Source organism: Puntigrus tetrazona, chromosome 12 (genome assembly GCF_018831695.1).
Source record: "Puntigrus tetrazona isolate hp1 chromosome 12, ASM1883169v1, whole genome shotgun sequence".
Classification (NCBI taxonomy): Eukaryota; Metazoa; Chordata; class Actinopteri; order Cypriniformes; family Cyprinidae; genus Puntigrus; species Puntigrus tetrazona.
Genome location: NC_056710.1, coordinates 8,054,709 through 8,074,529, shown reverse-complemented (window position 1 = coordinate 8,074,529; position 19,821 = coordinate 8,054,709). Strand labels below are relative to the sequence as shown.

General features: G+C 36.3%; 2 protein-coding genes across 6 annotated transcripts; both read left to right on the top strand.

The window, feature by feature from the left end:
* The first annotated feature begins 2,891 nt into the window (after window positions 1-2,891).
* Window positions 2,892-5,198, top strand: atpaf2 (ATP synthase mitochondrial F1 complex assembly factor 2). Its single transcript, XM_043253456.1, has 8 exons — window positions 2,892-3,283; window positions 3,357-3,401; window positions 3,511-3,659; window positions 3,898-3,995; window positions 4,141-4,221; window positions 4,321-4,433; window positions 4,547-4,662; window positions 4,764-5,198. The coding sequence occupies exons 1-8, from the start codon at window positions 3,148-3,150 to the stop codon at window positions 4,899-4,901; spliced, it is 876 nt and encodes a 291-aa protein (XP_043109391.1). The 5' UTR covers window positions 2,892-3,147; the 3' UTR covers window positions 4,902-5,198.
* Window positions 5,199-5,469: 271 nt separating this feature from the next.
* Window positions 5,470-17,603, top strand: tom1l2 (target of myb1 like 2 membrane trafficking protein). 5 transcript variants are annotated; one of them, XM_043253452.1, is made up of 16 exons: window positions 5,470-5,596; window positions 6,172-6,256; window positions 6,631-6,709; window positions 6,817-6,966; window positions 8,090-8,224; window positions 8,381-8,545; window positions 8,641-8,757; window positions 8,908-9,041; window positions 9,341-9,389; window positions 9,705-9,713; window positions 11,295-11,460; window positions 11,539-11,653; window positions 12,231-12,303; window positions 13,146-13,205; window positions 13,676-13,709; window positions 14,353-17,603. In XM_043253452.1, exons 1-16 carry the CDS (start codon window positions 5,545-5,547, stop codon window positions 14,505-14,507), a joined length of 1,578 nt encoding a protein of 525 aa, XP_043109387.1. In that variant the 5' UTR covers window positions 5,470-5,544; the 3' UTR covers window positions 14,508-17,603. The 5 variants fall into 5 exon arrangements, with proteins under 5 accessions (XP_043109387.1, XP_043109386.1, XP_043109389.1 ...); XM_043253451.1 differs by having other exon boundaries at window positions 5,471-5,596; window positions 8,378-8,545; XM_043253454.1 differs by lacking the exon at window positions 13,146-13,205 and having other exon boundaries at window positions 5,471-5,596; window positions 8,378-8,545.
* Window positions 17,604-19,821: the final 2,218 nt, after the last annotated feature.

Sequence of the window (19,821 nt, the reverse complement as noted above, 5' to 3'; positions counted from 1 at the left end):
ACAATGTAGACCTTTAAAAGTGCACAATAAATAAAAGCAATGTGGAAAAATATTTTACACCGATATACATTGTGCCCTATTTTTACAGGGGTTTTTTTTCCCAGTATTGAGGTCACCTGAATTCATATCACTTTGTATATAAATAATTAACAAGTGTTCCACATATTACACATTCAGGATATACAAATATTCATTTTAACCCAACCAACCAGTAAAATTAAAAGCTGTGATGTTTCTAGACGCTGTGAATTTCTGAAAGCAAATGTATATATCCAGGCATCGACAGCAAAACCAAAAAAAAAAATAAATAAATAAATACCATTAGCACAAATTCACGTGCATGCTATTTATTAAGTAGGATGTCTAGTTCAAGTAAAGGACAACGGTGTTTGACAAGAATGTTACAGGAAGTTCTAATAATAAAAATAGCTGTTGTGATGGATGCATTTCCCTGTGTACCTCATGTCTCACTCCTACACAGCGCTGCTTCAAAGTGAGAAATCTGCTTGTCTAAATAAGTGGGTTAATTTTGACATGCTCTAGAAATGCTATACACTGCTTTATTGATTTGAATCTTAAACCAGACCCATGGCAAACAAAGAAAACATTCCTGAATACTTATGTATCTTCTGCAGATGGGAACATGCCCTGATTCGTTTTAATATCAAATGAAGTATTGTGTTCTAAGAATAAAGCCTTACCCCGTGCCATTTTCATCAGTATTGTATTTTACTCTGAGAAAAGGGCATTTTGTAATCCTTACTGAAGAATGCGGTCTGTGTCGGATATTCCTGTAAAAGGAGTGTGTTGGCTAACATGACAGGTTTTTACTTTCTAAAGGACATTGAGATAAGTTTCTTATGCCTCTGCCGAACATTTGATCCTCTTGTATTCATATAAGGAGACATCATGCTGAAATAGGACTAGTTCAGCAGAACAATAAATCACTTTAAACCAGTGGTTCCCAACCGGTGTGCCGCGGCACTAAGGGGTGCCGTGAGATCTTTTGAGGGTGCCGCCAAAATTTCAACAAAATTTTTTTATTAAGGCAGAATCAGTGTAAACAGTATTCTCATATCATCTAGGACTAGGTATAAGGTGTTGTTGCATGCAAACTCTCGAAATGAAACAAATAAATAAATAATAATAAAAAAGCTACGGAGATTTTAAATATCTATTTCCTTATAAAGGGTGCAGGAACTTTTGAAAGGCTTTCCAAGGGTGCCTCAAACAAGAAAAGGTTGGGAACCACTGCTTTAAACCTTTAAAAAGTATTTATTATAAATTTTTTATCATTAATTACTGTTTTCCTTATTTGTCAAATATATGTATACACTACTGTTCAAACGTTTTGGGATGGAGAAAACATTTGTTTGATAAAAAATTGTATATACAGTAAAAACAGTAGTATTGTGACATACTATTGCAATTTTAAACAACTTATTTCTATTTTTAGATATTTTAAAATGTGATTTCACCCTGTTTGGTGCTTAATATTTTTGTAGAATCTATTATACTTTTTTTTCAAGGAGACTTTGATTAAACAAAAATACACAAGTTGAAACACTGGAAATCTTTTTTATGATTTTTTTTTATGTTTTTATGGAACGTTTGTAAGGAAAGAATAAAAATTTTAAAACTTTTAGAATTTGTAATAAATTCTTGCACTAATGCTATTAGAATGCTATTAGAATGCTATATAGAACGATGGCAATAATTAAAAAAAAATACAAATTTAGGGAAATGGATCTGGCTTTGACCTTATTTCATCCACAGCTAATAATGGAACAATAAAACAGAAAGCACAGACCAAAACAGAAGTGGTTTCAATATGACAGATACAGATGGGCTTGTTTATCTGGAGCACAACCTAAATATTGGAGGAATTTCCCTCACGGTTTTGATTACGGTGTAATTTACAGTCCAGGATGGATGAAAACCAGGTTGATGGGAAATGAAAGCTGAATTCCTGTAACCTAGATATCTGCAGTTCAACAGTCAACTGATGCAGAAGAGCTGGGATTCACTTGCCCAGTGCTCAGTTAAATGAACACACTCTGAGTTAGTTAGAGTTGCTTAAAAAAGCTTTGATTTTCAGTAAAAAAAGGCTTTGTTGCTCAAACCATGAATCACCATTATCTCACAGATATCTTTACCGGATCTCATACTGGTTTTATACAATTGTAGACCTTTTTATGAAACATTTGTCTCATTAAAATGAAGAGTAGTAGTTAAAGGTCTATTTGTGGCCTGTTTACATAAGCCTCGTGAAAAAACCCCAATTAACATGAATAAAATAAATAAAATTATCCATATGCCTATTATACTCGAACAATACCTATTTAATGATTTGTTAATTACACTTAATATATTTTTATCTTTAATGGAGCCGGAGGTTTTCTGTTGCATTTACGCAGTTATGACCAGCAGGGGTCACCAGCGTGTGTTGTTTCGAGTGCTTTGCAACCGTGAATCATTTTTTCAAATAAATATACGTTCATCTTTATATATATATATATATATATATATATATATATATATATATATATATATATATATATATATATATATATATATATATATAAAAATGATGTGTGTGTGTGTGTTTGTGTGTGTGTGTGTGTATTTGTGCGTGCGTGCGTGTGTGTGTGTGTTTTAGTAGTCGTTTGACATCATACATTTACGTTTAGAAAGGTACTCTAAAAATGTTTTTTAAGAAAAAAATTAAATAAACAAATACGAAAACAAATAAAAAATACGACTATGATCAAATAAGTTACTAAATTAGATTATATGGAATGTGTGTGTGTTGCATCAAAGTAGGCATCCTACGTTTGATATTTACGGGCGAAACTGTAAGGACTTTTATTATGAATTGTCCTTTACTATCCTTGTGTGGGTCACAAACATCAGCTTCACGCTTTGGTTTCACGTTGCAGCATGCTGTGACATCTCTTGTCAGAGTATTTATCTGTTCTTATATAATTGAGTTAACCTTGATTATCTTTAATACTTGTGTTTTCATATTGCTGCTGAAACGTGAACGATGATTTGTCGAGTTAGCTGTAACGCCTGACCCCGCTTTCTAACCTTGGCTAAATTCTTCAGTACTCTAACATATATAGGAATACATAGCGTTCTAAGTGTATGATGTTACGGAATATTTGTAGGTATCAAAGGCAGTTTGGCCAGGTCATTTGGCCATTTTCTTTTCCCCAAGGGCAGCATGTTCCTAGTTTATTAACACCCCTACAAAAGGCAAGATATGCCAGTGCCACAACAGGTAAGAACATTACAGCAGGACAACGTTATAGAAGGACAAATCTCAGGTCTTGATCTCTTGTTCTTTCATGCAGAGAGAAAGAAGTTCTACGAGAACGTCTCGATATCTCAAGGTGAAGGTGAGCATCATTTCAGTGTTGATGCCCATATAGCAACTTCAAAAATAAACTTGTATTCAACAAAAGAAAATGTTATGTCTGTTTGAAAATAGTTTTGTGTTGTCTACAGGGGGCTTGTATGAAATAAACCTTGACAAGCGAAAGCTGAAGACTCCAGGTGGAAAGCTGTTCACAGTGCCCAATGAAGCTCTTGCCATAGCTGTTGCCACAGAGTGGGACTTTCAGAAGGACACGCTGAAGTTTTACACCATGCACTTAGTAGGCCATTATGATTAAATAAAGTTGGAGATCTTTGTGTATATTAACTGTGCTATTATCACCCAGCAGCAGTTGTAAATAGACGCATCCAACATTATCTGCATACATGCGGCAAGCGATGCCTACCATATCGCTTTAATATATTATAGACATTAAGATTCTGATGTTATGTAAAGCATAATATGTATAAAAATGACATGATTTGATACGCTAATATGACTTATTTCTGTCCATACAGACCACCCTTTGCAACACAGCGCTTGATAACCCATCGCAAAGGACGAAGGAACAAATTATCTCAGCTGCTCTAAAGTTTTTGGAGACTGACACAATCTGGTATTTTGGGGATCGCTTGATTGCATTTAAATAATTAAACAAATATATATCATTATCTTGTAATGGCAGTAAAGGCGAATGGTATTACATTTCAGTGGCAAGTATGTGTAGTGTGCTTTCATTAAATCAGATACCTTTGTTGTAGTTACAGAGTAGAAGATCCTCCAGGTCTTGTAGAACTTCAGAGAAATGAATGGGACCCTGTAATGAACTGGATAGAACAAAGGTAATTTTGGCTAGATTATTTACACTTTTTAGCTAGATTATGTAATAGCCACAATATATAGCTATGAAGAATAATGTTTATGAACGTCTTGATTTATAGGTACAATGTTATAATTGGCTCGTCCACCAGTATAATGGGCCCTCAAATCCCAGAGGAGACAAAGGAGACATTTCGTCAACACCTCAATTCATACAATTTTTGGTCCCTGACAGGTAAAGATGCTGTGGTGCTTTTGCATCTCATGTAAATTGACATTTTTACATAAGATTTTGCATCTTATGGGAATAGGCTTGTTTGAACGCTGCAGTTTTTTTGGTTTCTGCAGGACTTGAGTATGTGATCACTCAGCTGAAATCACTGGTCTTGTCATTTGGGCTGATTGACAGACACCTAAGCGTGGAACAAGCGGTTCTTCTGTCCAGACTTGAGGAAGAATACCAGGTTTGGTAGCTTTTAGTTTGCTCCAACTCATTTGTCTATTAGCGTTGTTGCTCTTTGTCCATCTTAATAACTACTGTTCATTATCTTCTGTTTTGTCTTAGATCCAGCGATGGGGAAATGTGGAATGGGTCCATGATTATGACATGTATGAGTTGCGAGCACGAACAGCTGCTGGTGCAATGTTTGTGTATCTGTCTTCTGAAAGCACAGCTGTCAAGAGAAAAATTTTACAGGACTGATTAGGCCAAAAAGGCACTGTTTGAGACTGGGAAAAAAATGTGATCTTTGTTTTCTTTTTACAGCAAGCTGCAGTGACACCAGTTTCCAGTTACATGCTGTTTCTGTTTAGTTATGTTTTGAGCAATAATATAGATGTCTGAGGTCATGATATGTATTGTTAGTTTCAACAGCTGCCAAACGGAAAGACTGTACATACAAAATCTCTGAATTTTAATGACAAAACTGTAAACTGTTCAATTAATATGTTGAAGATCAAAATTACATTTTGATAAATTGTAATCATATGCACATCTAAATGAGTCATCTCATTTTTTTTTTACTAACCTAGTCTCATGTTTTTCCAAGCAGTTCCCTTAAGGTCAAAGTTACACATTAAAAAAAAACATATGTTTTTAGGCACATAGTACAAAAGGGCAATCATAACCATTAGTAATGTATATCAAACCCGCGGTATAAAGCAAAGTCATGTCAGTGGAATCTCCTCTGTCCCTTTAATTAGTTGGTGTGTCATTTCAGTAACTGACGGAAGTTTCGGTCAATAGCTTTGCAGCTCTGAATCAAGCAACCAATGGGAGTCGTCCATAGGCGGGGCTTGAGTGTTTACTGTCTCATTGACTGTTAGTCGTTGGGTATGTTGACAAGATGGAGTTCTTGCTGGGAAACCCATACAGTACTCCGGTGGGACAGTGCATTGGTATGTTTTTTAGAAATTAAATGATGCATAAAAATTGTGTAGAGAGAAGTTAACGTCTAAAGCGATGCATTTAGCTAAGCCGCTGTGTAGAAACTCAGCATATGGATGCCTATCAGTTAGCTGGCTAACAGCTAATGCTCATTCATGCTAGCCGGTCCAACTTATAGTTATCTCTCTAAATGTGCGTCTTACAATAGCAATTTACTGAATTAAACAAATTAACGATAAATGGGAGTCTAAGCGCTTTTAAGTAAGCAGAAATGCTACTTTCGCTTACCAGCTGGTATTAGCCTTCTAGCCAGTGGACACTGCGTTTATCTCTCACACCCAGTTTCGTAGCAAAAGCTTGAGGTAATGTGCGTAAATGATTCATACTATTGACCAACTCTTATAAATGGACACTCTGTGTGAGGAAACCGACGGCTTGCTTTGGAAGATAACCAGCATGCAAGCACCAACTGCGCAGTAGTTTGCAGTTCAGCGTATTGTCGTCGGTGCCGATGTTATATCAGAGTATCTCTCTAGTGAAAGGCGGTAATCGATTATCTTATCAGTTTGTTTTTTATCTTTCCCAGAAAGAGCCACAGATGGCTCACTACAAAGTGAAGACTGGACCTTGAATATGGAAATATGTGACATAATCAATGAAACAGAAGATGGGTGAGACGTGAAATATGCATGATTTATAGCATTTAACAGGTTGAGTTAATTAGCTTCTGTTTTGGCATGTTCAGCCTTGGGAAGCCTACAGTGTACAAAACCAGAAGATGCTGTTGCACATGCTTTCATGTTTGTTAATAATATTTAATTTATGGCTGAATGATCATGCCATCAGTCATTCTGTGGCCATTTAAATCCATTGCAAGTCCAGGGCATTACATAAATTGAATAGTCATCACAAAGTGTTATTTATGGAAACTGGCAACGCTTGCTTTGTGGAAGATAATTCATTCCCTTGACCTTGTCATTGTAACTTCATAATGGATTGCTTTTTAGCTGCATGGATGTTATTTAGTTATTCATCTGATTTATAGGCCTAAAGATGCTATAAGAGCTGTGAAGAAGAGGCTTAACGGGAATAAAAACTACAGGGAGGTGATGCTAACGCTGACGGTGAGAAGCATGCAATGGGAACAACTCTCTTTGCGGTCTTAATAACATCTAATAATTGTTTGTTTGTTTTTTTATTGTCCTGTTAATTTAAATAATTTTGTGTTCAGGTTCTTGAGACATGTGTAAAGAACTGTGGGTACCGGTTCCACGCACTTGTCACCACCCGGGACTTTATTGATGGCGTTTTGGTGAAAATCATATCTCCAAAAAATAACCCACCTGCCATAGTGCAGGACAAAGTACTAGCTTTGATACAGGTATGGATGCACTGGGTGTTTTAATTATACCTTAAGAAAATATTGTTGCATTGTGGCATAACACAACATGAAGGAAGGGAACTTATTACATGAGGCATTTCAAAAAGAAGGGCATGATAGAGAGGGTGAGGAGGTGCATCATGAGGTGGGTTACCTGATGCTCTGTAGTCAAGGAGATGCGGCTATTTAGTTGGCACTGAAGTTGTGCTCATTACAACCTAGTAGATCAGGTTACTAGGTTTGGCTCAGATGACCAAGAGTGACGTCAATTTGCTTGGTCTTCTATCTGATGCTAGAAATTTCTCATTATGGAAGTATTAACATGTCTACAATGGCTTTGTCCAAAGAGAACTTGGCCAGTAAAGTTTGTGCTTTGCATTTTTGCTTGACATTCAAACAGCATTATTTAAAACAGCCACGTGATTGTACCAACTCTACCTTTTAAAAGTCAAAATGTCTCTTGAGGGTGTTTTAGAATGATACATTATGTAATTGTGCATAATTTTAAAACACTGCTTTTAGAAAGAGTTTTGTCATCACAGGTAGGCACAAAGTAGAAACAGTTTATTTTTAATTTAATAATATTTCACAATATTAATCTTTCACTGTGTTTTTGATAAAATAACTGCAGCTTTGGTGAAAGACATCTTTTGAATTATCATTTAAAAAAAATCTTGCTACTCAATTTTTTTGACCCTGGTCTAAAAATATAGTCTAAGGGTAAATCTGTAATCTGGGGCTGCAAAAAAAAAAATTAAATATGAAGAAAATCACCTTTTTAAAGCTATCTAGATTGAAGTCTGTAGCAATGCATATTACTGATCAAAAATTAAGTCTTTAATATTTAAAATAGAAAATGTACAAAATATCTTCATGGAACTTGATCTTTACTTAATATTCTATTATAATATCTTTATTTTTGTATTTTGCTACCAATATACCTTTGTTACTTAAGACTAAACTAAACTGAAAGTCCGTTGCGACTATTTTCCTTAAATGCATATTATTCAAAGTATATCCTTTGTGTAATTGTTTTGGTGAACTATCCATTGAACAAGGTTTTAAATGTTCAAAGTAAAGTAGAGAAGATCTAAGATGGGTTTGCATGTGTTTTGTACACCAGGCATGGGCAGATGCCTTCAGGAGTAGTCCAGATTTGACTGGAGTAGTCCACGTCTACGAAGAAATGAAGAGGAAGGGTATAGAGTTTCCTCGATCTGACTTGGAGACCTTGTCCCCCATTCACACACCACAACGGGTAGGCGTTGACGTCGGACATGTTATAATTTGTTCACACAGCTTATGGCAGCTCCCATTAAAATATCATGGTCCTTATCATTAACTTTAACTTTATGGCTTTACCTTCTTTATCTCTGCACTTTCTTTTATTATCTTGCTTTGTTGTTAATAGCAGCAAAGTGCTCCAGAGTTGGACCAGCAGAAATATAACGCCCCAGTCCAGCCCAAGCCGCAGCCTCACCCTGCCTCCGCTCCTCCTTTCTCTGCCCCCGTCACCCACACTTCTCCACAGATGCCCAATCTGCACATGTCTGGGCCCATTAACCCTTCCCCTGAACAGGTACTGTAGAACCTACCTTCATTCCTTCCAAATGTTACCGATCAACATTTGTTTTAATAGACTGCATAATGATTTAATAAAACATCACTGGTTAGATTTGCAAGCTACGCAGTGAGCTCGACATTGTGCGTGGGAACACTAAGGTGATGTCGGAGATGTTGACCGAGATGGTTCCTGGTCAAGAGGATCCGTCCGATCATGAGCTTCTTCAGGTTTCTCATTCAGATTTTTTTTTTTTTTTTTTTTTTTTTTAAACGTTGCTTGAAAGAGCTATTGAAGACCACTAGAGGGAGTGTTGGTGCAGCGTTATGTTGACCGTGTTTTTTATTCAGTGTTGCGTGGTTTGCTTCCTTTGTTTAAAGGAGTTGAATAGAACGTGCAGGGCCATGCAGCAGAGGATAGTTGAGCTCATCTCACGTGTGTCCAATGAGGAAGTCACAGAGGAGCTCCTGCATGTCAACGATGACCTCAACAACATCTTTCTACGATATGAGAGGTGCGATCAAGAACTATGAGTTTACCTTTTTTCTTTGTCAAAGAAAATTTTAATTCTTTCACATTTTCTTTCCCTTATGTTAATCTTTGAAGCACAATATAGATACCCAAAACTTCCAAGTTCTGAAAGGTTATATAGACATTGCTATTATTATTAGTAGTAGTAGTAGTAGTAGTAGTATGGACCACAACCTTTCAAAGCTTGATTTAAAAAAAGAAATGCTGTTTTAAGTGATGGTAAGTTCTTAATAAGTTGTAAATTTTTATGGTCGTTTATTTTTCATGCTGTGTTTTTTTTAGATACGAAAGATTCCGATCTGGCCGAACTGCTCAAGGCGTAAACAACGGGGTGGGTTGTGTCTTCTTTAAGAGAGCTGTTCTTTTATCTGTGTTAGCATCATTTCATCATCAAGGTGTGTTTTTATTTTCCCTCAAACACAAGGTAAATTGTTCGTGCCAACAGCACATCTCACCCATATAATTTCCTCTTCCTCTCATTGCTTGCTTTTTGCTCTAAAATATGTTCTGAGAATGCGTGGTACGTTTGCTTTGAGATGCAAACTTCATTGTGTGGTTCTCAACTGATGTGATTGCATGTTGGTGTTATTTATCGTGTGGTTTGGTCGGTTTTGTGATTTGTTTTTCCTTTTTTTGGTATTGCTAGCTGAGGGAGGCAAGTATGAAAGTCATCCAATCCCATTTTTTTTTTACTTCGACGTACAAATGTTAAAGAATGTTATGTCAGCATTGGCTGGTACAGTACATCTTCCTGTGTTGCATCTAGCATGTTTTGATAGTGAACCTCCACTAGCATGTAGAATGCCTGTCCCACAGTCTGTGACCTTTTGTCTTCATTCTTTCCATCTACTTACACTAGTATTAGTTCCTGCACTGCTTCAAATAAAATAGGCTACATTGGGATTTCTAGTAGTAACAGTGCATTTCATGTGATTGACATATGATTTTTAGCAGCACATATTCAGCTATATATTTAGGCTATTGTAGGCTTTTTCCAGGACCGCATGAGAGACATGCACCACCATTCAAAAGTTTGGGGTAATTAATAAATGAAATTAAACATTTCTTTTTCAGCAAGGATGCATTAAATTGATCAAAAGTGATAGCAAATCATTTTTAAATTGTTACCAAAAATGTTATATTCATCAACAAATGCCAAAAATAAATCAATAAAATATTAAGCAGCATAACTATTAATATTCAGTAATGATAGATCAAGAATATTATAATGAAGGATCTTGTGAAAATTGTGAAAGGGCTGATGAAAATTCTACCTTGCCACCATAAGAATAAATAAAATTTAGAATATGTTGATTAAAAACAGTGCAAATAACCTTACTGTATTTTTGATCAAGTAAATGCAGCCTTGGTTTTCTTTCAAAAACATAAAAAATCTTCCAAAATTTAGAGTGGTAATGTATTTTGGGCTTTTTCTGTTAAATTAAATTCGAGTTTACTCCTATTGTGTAAAGTACAAATGAACAGTGAGATCCGTGAATACATGTTAAATATATTGTACCATAACTCACTGTCACAGAATCTGAATTCCTGTGTTTTCCCCCTACACAAAATAGTATAGAGTGGACTGATTATTATTATTACTATTATTATTATTATTATTATTATTATTGTTATTATTAATGATGGGCTCTTGCCTTGTAATACAAACGTTAACCCTTTTATATTACCTGACATGAGCATGTGTAACTGTGCCAAGACATTAACAAATTATGTTTTTGACAGCATGTTTTAAGGTGCTTTTGAATAAGAAACTGAGGGAGTACAGCAACATAACCTTTTTTGTAATTGGCAAAGAAACAAATGCTACGAGAAACATTCATACACATTTAATAACAATTAGCCATTCCTCTTGTGCCCACTACAAAAGCCGATGTTTCTGTACAGTCTGAAAATTTCACCTTTTTCATCAATTCTTGGTGTATCCTGAGTTACAAACTGAACCTCCCCTCACAAAAGAGTTGATGAAACTGGTGAAAAAAATGTGTATATCACACCCCAACCATTCGTCTTAAATCCTTTTAACCTTATATAAAAGGCTGCAGGGTCTCTATTTTAAAGTATGTATAAAAAAAAAAAAAAAAAAAGTAGAGGTACTGTAAGTAAACCAATTCGAAAATGGTCATTGTGTAAGGTAAGATAGCAAATAAATAAACTTCTCACCCCGAGTGTCCATAATCAATGTGTGTCTATGTGAAATGGTGTTGCGTATTGACAGGTCTTGAATGAGGCGACGGAAGATAACCTGATTGATCTGGGACCAGGGTCTCCTGCAGTGGTCAGCCCCAGGATCAGTGCTACTCCTCCGTCCAGCTTGCCTCCTTCTGTGGCTCCGATTCGCTCCGCCTCACCAGTCACTCTCTCCTCCAGACTGGCAGGTTTGGGTGAGTCTGCTACATTAGATTTACATTACATTTTCACTCGTTTGTCTGTACTAATGTGAGAATAATATTTCTTTGCAGATGTCGGTTCTGACAGTGTGAGCGGCACCTTGAGCTCTTTGACTACCTGTCAACCCCAAGATGACTTCGACACGTTTGCCCAGACCAGGACTAGCACCATACCTGAGAGGAAGAGGTATAAAACAAATCTATTTCATGGAATTTTTAATCTTATTTATAATAGAGTAAGGTGCCTTCCTGAAAGGAAAGGTCTCGTAATTTTCTAAATTTCTTCATATTAACGAAATTGAAGAGTTTTAGAAAAAATAATTCATCTCTGAATATACAGTAATGCTGTTGCTTTAATAAATCGTACATGATGGTACTGATCGTTGCTTTCTTAACCAAAATGATTTTTTAACATTACATCACATTTTAACTTTTTGTTCAGTTTGGAGATGGCTTTCAAAATCATTCAATATATTATTAACAGGAAAAGGGAACATTTGTAATGTTAGTTTACCTTCTCTTACCCAGTACTTAAAAAGATGACCACCTGTCTGGAGCAAAATAGTTAGATTTTATGCCTAGTAAGCCGTTTGTTCAGTCATGTTTTATGTTTAATTTTTATAAAGTGTTTATAGAATTTTGCAGATCTTTATTATATAATAAAGGTGTAGGAGAGGCAGTACTCCCTAATATTAGAATACAATTTTATTTGATCTGATAATGTATTTTTATTAGCTTTAACATTGCTCATTTTGAACTATCAGTGCACCATTCGAAGACACAAAGGCTTCAAGTGGAGTGGCCCCGACTCTGGATGTCCGACAACAACACACTGGGGTGAGTGTTCTGTGACTCCTCCTGTGTGTATTTTTATTTTAGGACAGTTTCTTGCCTTTTTCATCGGTTTATGTGCATTTAGAATCATTGTTTCAAAGGACCACTTTTTTTTAAAATAGGCTCATTCTCCAACTCCTGTTGGAGTGTTTTTAAATCCATTCAGCCGATCTCTGCGTCTGGCAATAGCACTTATAGCATAGCTTAGCATAGATCGTTTAATCTGATTAGGCCAGAAGCATCTTGTTTAAAAATGACCAAAGAGTTTTAATATTTTTCCTATTTAAAACTGGACACTTGTACTGCAGTTACATTGTGTACTAAGCCTGACAGAAAATGAAAAAGTTGAGGTTTTCTAAGCTGATATGACTAGGAATATACTCTCATTCCGGCGTAATGATCAGTTATTAATTCAGTAATCAATTATCTGCATGATAATCGTGTTTTTTTTCAGGTGCTGTGTGATATTATTGCACCTGCTACGGCCATGGTACAGCAGCAAAGTTCCTTGATTATTATGCCGGACTTTGATTTAGAAGAGACTTTTTCTGGGAGCAAGAGTTCTGATTGTACTTTTTATATATTAGTTACTGAGTATTTGGTGGGTGCAGCTCAAAAGGGTCTTGAATTGCAGTAATGTGCGGTGACGCTCTGTGCATGCGTTCGATTTATTACCGCTCCGTATGGGGATTTGCTAATATTGGTTCGATTAAGACTTTTATGTTGAAGTCTTATTGTTTTTGCTTTGTTTTTTGTTGTTTGTTTGTTTGTTTTTGTCATGTTTTCTTGGGATTATTATTTTATTTATTATTTGCTTTGCTCCGGCCCATGGTTTGGGCCCATAGGCAGCTCTTGACCAGTCCTCTGTCATGGATGACATTGAGGAGTGGCTCTGTACTGATGTGGTGAGATTTCCTTTTTCGTTTATTTTTATTTAAATTTTTTTTTCTTCTTCTTTAGGACATAACCCTTTTATCTGAAAAGAAATATGCCCTTGTTACCACATATTTCTTTTTGTTTGCCGTTCTGTTTTTGGCTGGTTGCTCTTTATCCTCTTTTTGGGGTCACTAACGACTCTCCTAATATGGTTTTGCTGCATTCTTTACTTTTCTGGGATATTTATTTCATTAGCGTTTTAATTTCTTAGAATATACAGAGTGCATAGCGACTAGACTCTTGCTTGATATGCTTTTAACGCTTTTATTTTCTGTACTAATGACTCTTTTGGATGTTATGGGTAATGCCATTAGTCAAATCAAGAATAGGTCATTTGAAGAGAAAAAAATAACCACGTTTAATCTGTTTGCCAAAAAAACATTTTTGTGCAAGCCTTCATGCGCTGATTTTTTTTTACCCTTTTTCTGCTTTAACTCAGAAAGGAGATGGAGAAGAGGGTGTGACAAGTGAAGGTAATTAACAATTACTTAGTGTGTTTCTTTTTCTTTGTTTTGGTAGTTAAAATTTTCTTTAATACAAATTAAAGGGATAGTACACCCAAAAATGAAAATTTGGTCAATAATTCTGCATCAGTAAAATAATCCATGTGCTATCAGGGCTTTCAACTATAATTTTTTTGCTAAGCTATGAGAATACTTTTTGGGCACAAATACAACAAAAACGACTTTATTCAACAGTTTGTCACTCTATAGCGCTATTTTGGAGAGTATCACATACGCAAAAAATGCATGCTGTTCTATGACAGCATGATAGTATGCGGATACAGTTTGCATTGTTTACACTTCGATCTTAACGTAAACAACATATGCACATGCATATGTTGCTCACGTATGCGACGCTCTCCAAAATGGTTCTATAGAGTGAGAAACCATTGAATGAAGTTGTTGTTTTAGTTTTCTTTGCGCACAAAAATTATTCTCGTATTCTCGGCCTTGGCAATGTATCGGTTGACCACTAACTGTAATTTCGCGATGTTACCTTTTACTGTGTAAGTAAAATTAAAACCCAAGCTTTTGAACAGTATTGTCTCTCTATATGTCCCAGCAGTTATACACTGTATTTGACTTTAAATGCCCCATGAAAACTTTTTTCCAGAGTTTGACAAGTTTCTGGAGGAGAGAGCCAAAGCGGCAGAGATGGTGCCCACGCTGCCCACACCCCCGAGTGACGAGCTTTCTGCCGCCGCCGGAGCTTCCGCAAACGCGAGTAAAAAGGCAGGCAGGTCCGAGGACTCTCTCTTTGCCTTGTAGATAAGTGTCAGATCCTCTGGGGCGGCCCTGTGACGGGTCAGCCGCTTTGCAGATCTATTGGCGTCTCCTCTTTCTCTTCCTGCTTCCTGCTTCTCCAGCACAGTCAACACTACCACAGCTGAAGTGATCAACCGTTTCATGATCTAGACATTTTCATAACGGACATTTTTCATACTCTACCAAGTTTTCATTCCATTGAAAATACTGTGTAAGATCCACTCATAACTCCCTCTAAAAGCATACCGTTCCTTGTGGATCCGAGAGTTCGATGTCTATTTTTTTTATTGATATTTGTGGTATAAAGCAAGGAAGTTCTTGCAAAATCCAGATCCGGTCATGTCTAACTTTGTGTTCACTGTGGTCCTGCATGCAACAGCTGGATAATCCAATTTCTCTTTACTCAATGAATTATCTGTAAAGGGAGCTAATAGTTTTTTCTTCTTCTTCTTTTTTTCTAGTTTTATTTGCCTGATGATTTGCTTTAAAGGGATGTTATACATAGGATTATTTATTGTATAATTTCCAATTAATACCTCTGGCGAGATGAGAGCTGATGGTAGCAGTTCAGCTGGCAAATTTAAGATTTTTTGTAAATTACTACCAGTTACTGAATAAGACGTTCAACTATTAGAGAGAGAAGTTTTAAACATAGTCGTAATTTATTCAAATTATAATACGTTTTGGTTTTGCTTAAAAGGGACAGAAGCGGAAGATTAGTTCACCCAAAAATGTTAATTGTCGTTAATTACTCGCCCACATTTTGCTCCAAACCTGTAAGATCTTTGTTCTTCTTCGAGACCCAAATTAAGATATTTTTGCTGAATCCTGAGAGCTCTCTGACCCTCCCATAGACAGCAGTGTACTGAACACGATCAAGGTCCAGAAATCATGGGAGAATCAGAGAGCTTCATCAAAAGTATCCTTAATTTGTGGTCTAAATATGAACGAAGGTCTTACGGTTTTGGAATGGGCGAGTAGTTAATGACAGAATGAAAATTTTTGGATGAACTATCCCTTTAACTACATGGGTCGCATCAGAGGGAAAATGATATTAATATTTCACTGGATACTTTTAAATGCAATTTTACTCGGCAAAACCGTCGCCTATTAGAAAGGATTAATAGGAACGAAAAGTGTGTATTTCAATTTAATTTGCACTGAAAGAATAATTCACCTCTTGGCTGTGTTAAAAGAGCTTTTGTTCAAATATGAAATTTAAGCTGTCGTTCATTTTCAACGCTGTCTATTCCGAGGCCGAAAAAAACAAATGGAGTTTCCAGAGAGCTGATGGTGACTGCGAGGCAGTTTAAATTGGATTTTACCTCGCACAACTGCAGCAGAAGTGGTGTCGAGCTTAACGTTGTTGTTATTATTGGGAATGAAATGGATCTGCCTTAAAGAACTGGTTGCGGGTAGTTTAAGGTGCAGTCCACTAATGGTCATGTGACATTTGGTACTCTCATGTTTGCACATCAGAGATTTGATTTAGTGAGGTGAATGTGCTGATGTAATATCTTGGTTTGAGTGCCGTGTCTCGCTGTTGTGTTCATACTGTTTTGACGGACCAAATGTTTAACCTTAGCAAATAATTTTAAGCGTAGAGTCAACTAAGACGTATATTGCTTTTAAAACGTCCAGAGGAGTTTTAGTTGTGTTTGTATTTGATTTTCTTTTTTCGTTCATATAGGTGAGCACAAATCGGAGGGACAGTGCAGTTCTGCATGGCTAATTATTTTATATGATTTGTCACACTACACTAAATATGTATTATGAACCCCAGATCTATTGAGCGACTAAGTTTTGGACCGCTTGCGCTCACAGTTTCAGTTTGAAAACTGGGATTTTTGAGGATCGCCACCTTTGGCAGAATTATTGGGAGTTCATTATGCCGTGTTTGTGAATCGGAGCTGTTAGGACAATGTAAGGGAAACGGTTCAGGTGTCAGTGATATTTAGTCTGTTAGTTTGATGTTTTTGAGAAGAGCTAGAAAGAAATTTAAGGATAGCTGTAGCAGGGATGCAGCTTGATTATACACAAGCATTAATACTAAAATATTATGGCTACTGTGTATTTCTGTTGATAACAGGAGGTTTGAGGGACACGGTCACAACTGACTGGTTTCTTTCATGAGATCTGTATCTCCTTCTATATTACTAATATGTACACACTAAACTACACTAAAGTTTTACCTCCCATGGATGTTTGCCATCCCATTTAAATGCTGTTGTTATTGTTCTTGACACTATCACTGAAATTTGTGGAAAAACACGTGATTTGAGCATCTACCTTGAATTAATTTTTCAGCAATCGTGCAATTTCATCACTTAATGCTGCACTACGGTTTGATTTATTTGAAATGGTTTGAGCTGTAAATTAGTCTCAGTAATGTACAGTTTGAGAAAGCAGAACATTTTATCTTTTTTTTTTTTTTTTTTCAGAAAACAGTATTGGTTACTGTATATTAGAATGAAGGGACTGTAAAGATAAAAAAAAAATCATAGATTTGGAGTTTCCACTTTTTTTTTTTTCCAATGTAGCTGGAATGAAAATATTTGACTGACTTAATGCAATCAGATAAAATAAATCCCCAGCATATGGTCAGGTTATGCCAATGTCTTTTGTACCATTGAGAGCATTTCTTTATAGGAAAGGCACTTTTCTTCTCTTTGATATGTATTTGGAGTTGTGTGCGCGTGCGTGTGTGTGTGTGTGTGTGTCTATGTATATGTGTGTGAACAACAGCTCCTGATATCCTGATGTCTGCTGCAGACACCATGTTTATTCTGTATTTACCAAGAGACAGAAAGGAGAGAATCTAGCTTTCTAAAATGACACATCTCTATAAAGAAAAGTGATACTGCAGTGTGTGTGTGTGTGTGTATAAGTAAGTGAGTGAGTGAGTGAGTGAAGGGATTGGATTAAGCTGTACTCTCCAGCCGGTGATCATTTCTGTGGTCAATCTTGGTTGTACAGATTGTACTGGTGTTGGTCTGTGTGCTTACCTGTTGTTATACCTCAAGCTGCTCTCTGTATTGTTTGATTCATGCATGTGTTGAACTCCAATAAAATATACCAAGATGGTGATATGTTACCAGACTGTCTGTAGTCGATATGTTTATTTATTTTTATTTTATAATTTTTTTTATCGCTTTTCAGTATCCTTTTAAGTACTAAGCACTGTTTTGTGTTTATATATGGGACAGACACACACACACACACACCAATACGAACCAATCTGACCAATCAGCACAGATTAGCATCAACCAATGGAGGGGATTGGTTTTTGACCATGCATGCATGTAAACCTGCTACTGTGGACTCCAAACCAAATTATGAACCTGTCATTAACCATAAAAGGTTTTTTTAAGACAAAATATTCTCTGGCTTCTCTTCCTCAGCCTTTATTCCCAAATGTAGCTCACTCACAAATAAATGTTTTATGGTAAACACTGTAAAGATGAGTCAAGTGATCAGCCGTTTCCTCAAAATGTCAGTATACTGAATTCACCGTATTGAGCCTGTCCTCCATTGATATCTATGGAGGATATCCCGAAGTGAGAACAAGAGCTTCAGTTGCCCACAAGACCTTGGACGTTTGACAGGTATCATATACCAGATGTATCGTTCTGGATTTTCAACTGAATCTGAAGTCATAGATGGGTACTGCAGACACATGCTAACGGGTTCGCTGACGTGTGTAAACAAATTTTAAAGACAGACGTTTAGTGAGTGACCCTCTGTTATTTCTAGAGACTCCTGATTCAGTGATGCATTTGTCATAGGTACACTCTCATAAAGGTACAAAAGCTGTTACTGGGGTGGAACCTTTTCAAAAGGTACAATTTTGTACCTATTAGGTTTAAATATGTACTAATGCATACCTTTAAGGTACCGAAATGGATCGTTTAGGTACAAGCATGTACCTTTTGAAAAGGCACTGCCCAGTGCACACACTCTACCACAAAAATATTTTTTGCAATTATGCATTTAATTGATCAAAATGGAAAGTCCAGATATTTATATTTAATGTTTATAATTTTTTTTATTTCTCATACAAAGATCTTAAAATGCAAATTATTTTATACGTATTCTATTAAGAAATCATTTTAGCTTTGAGTTTATGTGTTAGAAAAAAAAGGCTGCCTTGGTGACTATAAGACACTTCTTTTAAAAAAAAAAAAACTTTTGAGGAGTTGTTTACTTCAAAACATAGCAACCAAAAAAAAAAAAAAAAAAAAAAAAAAAGCCCAAGGATCAATTTAGAGCAGCTATTTCTGGAAAAGGAAGAAAACAATCAGAGAGAACCTGTTTCAAAAAGTAAAGCCTGGATAACAGACAATCTTTCAGCAGGAAATGATCTCAAGACAGAAGGCCAAACCAACAGGAAAAGCTGTTCAAGGTCTAAACGGTGTGTCCTTATCACAACCACCGTATTTCAAAGATACTTCATTAGTTTTAATTGCGTGACGGTGCCAGTGAAGGAGTGACGTTGTTTCTCGTAAACCCTTGAAGACGGAATCCTCTGTGCATGTGGACAAATTTGACAACAATTTAGAGGAAATGATGCAAGCACCAATGAGAATCAGACTCGCATGGCGCATTCCTAGGAGTTAAAAATAAAACCTATGTTGGAAAGGGTGTAGTAAACACCTACAACAAGTGCATAATCACTTCCATCGTGGTAATGATGGAAATGAATTATTTCCTAATTGCAAGGGCTCTGGGATTAATTTAATAACCTCCATACTTCAAATCAATGGCTAGTTACTGCGTAGAAAACATGGTTTGATGCTTTGAAACATGGTTTTGAACATCTGCGTTCTGTTCAGTTTGAGGTCTGCTGTGAATTGTCAGCTATTTAGAGATTGTGTCGATCGCCATGAGACGCGCAAAATATGAATTACAATTCCGAAATAGTTCCAGTGACTGGTGCCGGTCCAGATCGCACCACCGTTCACGTTTTAAAAACCTCATAACCCCGCGGTTATTTAAAGAGCTCTCTTTAGATTCTAGCTGTACTCAGAAGCATACATACGCATCGCTTACTCATTCAATTGAGTTATTCAATGAATGCTGCATCCTTAGCATCCACTAAAAATCACACCTTAAGGAAATCACGATTGCTAATCAGGGACTCGTTATTGCATTATTGGATCGCTTTTTTGCCTTTTTAAGAAGCATTTCTTAAAGGCCCCACCGCTATCTCGTTTTTATAATAATTTCCTGGCCAAAATCCAATTTTAAAACAGGGGAAAAGGCAATGAAAGCTAAACATTTTGAGTAAATTAGCTGTTTATGTTTATTATATGGGTGC